Here is a 2,015-nt window from a genome sequence, read left to right on the forward strand (position 1 = left end):
TCATGGTGGCTGGATGTAATCATGCTCCAATCACTCATGTCGGATCAGCCAATCTCTCGGTTAGCACAAGTAGTATTCCCCTTAATGAAATATTGGTTTGTCCTTCTGTACAGAAATCTCTGCTATCTGTGTCTAAATTATGTGAGGATTATCCATGTGGTGTGTTCTTTGATGCTAAGAAGGTTTGCATCATGGATATTCAAACAATGAAGGTGCTGACCCAAGGACCAAGGCGTAATGGCCTTTTACTTGTTGGAGAATCAAGAGTACAAGACGTTCAACTCAAACCGACAACAAGGAGCTGATGACTTTACCTGGCATCATCGACTTGGTCATGCAAGCTCCAAAGTTTTCCAACACCTCTCTAGTAGTAAAGCAACTGTGCTAAATAAGAATAATTTGCCTGTAGTATGTGAACCTTGTCAAATGGAAAAAAGTTTGACACGCGAGTTTGGATGTCCCTACTTCCTTGGACTGTCCAAAAAACAAATCAATCCCAACTATAAACCATATCCAGTTAACTTTGTTTGTGAATTTAATATATGAGGTTGGATCAGAAGCAAAATCAAACTGACATTAGTATTCTTTACCTTCTACCGTGTAAAATTGATAGTGTAGTTCTTCAATCTTACTGTTGTTGGCACTACGAACGTGCGAAGCTAAATGTGATATCTTGGTTGTGAGGAAAATGGTAGCGTGTGCAAAGTAAAATATTACCATATATACAAAGTGAAATTCACAATAATCTAAAACTAAAAATAGACCAAACTAAACGTAGCAGTTAACTTATATACATGAGTTATAGAGATTTGTTGTCAATTTTGACAATTGTTATAATCAGACATCTTAATTCATATAATGTAAAGTCAACTCTTGTGTAACAAAGAGGAAAACAATCTCTATATAAAAAAAAAAATTTCAAATGTAGCATTGCTCATTGGGCCATATTCACCGGCTCATTAAATAGAGCCCATTAACAACGCCTTTAGTAAATAGATTAATATTTTTTGAATAAGCCCTAATTTTCTCAAAACCGGAGACAGACACACACAATGAATCTTCCGTCGTCGACTTCGGTGACGTCAGCTTCGGATTCGGACACTTCACCGGGAAATTCCCCGGATACATGCGAAGGCTACGGCAGCCGAGACTCCTGGGTCACACACTCGGCTCGTTTCCGTTGCATCATCCGCTTCTACTGCACGCACTGCCTCCTACGCAAACACCCGACGTCGTTTCGCCCGTCCTGCTTAGCCTTCTACGATTCCTCCCCGCCGCACCACTCTCACCGCGTCTCCTGCTCCGACTGCGGCTCCTACACGCACATCCACTGCGCCGGCGACGACGCAAACTCCACTCCTTACCGCTGTCCTCCTTGCCGTGACCCTGACTCCTTCTCCTTCTTCCGCCCTATCATCGACGCCAACGGCGTCCGCTGCGTCGATAAATCCCTCTCGGGAGCGTTCTTATGCGCGGCCAAGATCTCTGCCTCTTCCATGAACAAGGCCGTCAGCTTCGCTAAATGCGAAGCTGAGCGGAAAGGAAAAGACGCTGCCGTAGCGAAGAAGAGAGCGCGCGAGGCTCTGGATGACGTCATCAAGCTCGACGAGAAGGCGAAGTCGGACGTTGAGTTCTCCGCGAATCGAGATCAGAAACCAAGTCTGAGTCCTGCATCCACCAATTCATATCAACTCAAGAAACCGAAGGCAGATCACCCTTCAGTTAAGTAAGAACATTAATGTTTTGTCTGGACAACAGACAAGTATGATAACTTGAAGCACTTCGTGACTTCGTGTTCTCCATGAAAGAAGCTTCAAGCTAGGATTCGAGTTTGGTGTTAGATTATGCAAGTGATCTCCTTTATTTTAGGTGACTTTGTGTAGAAGTAGTTTTTGGAACTAAACAAATGCTTCAAGTTATTCATATGAATATTTTAGGGTTTTTTTGCTGACCTATAACTTAAAGTCAAACACAAAACTAACCTTTTTTTTTTTTTAATTGGTTTTGCCCTATTC

At 42.6% G+C, this 2,015-nt stretch overlaps 1 protein-coding gene across 1 annotated transcript; it reads left to right on the plus strand.

Moving 5' to 3' along the window:
• The first annotated feature begins 482 nt into the window (after nucleotides 1-482).
• On the plus strand, nucleotides 483-2,015 carry LOC125591561. Its single transcript, XM_048765979.1, has one exon. The coding sequence runs from the start codon at nucleotides 1,053-1,055 to the stop codon at nucleotides 1,728-1,730; it is 678 nt and encodes a 225-aa protein (XP_048621936.1). The 5' UTR covers nucleotides 483-1,052; the 3' UTR covers nucleotides 1,731-2,015.

This window comes from Brassica napus, chromosome C8 (genome assembly GCF_020379485.1).
Source record: "Brassica napus cultivar Da-Ae chromosome C8, Da-Ae, whole genome shotgun sequence".
NCBI classification, from domain to species: Eukaryota; Viridiplantae; Streptophyta; class Magnoliopsida; order Brassicales; family Brassicaceae; genus Brassica; species Brassica napus.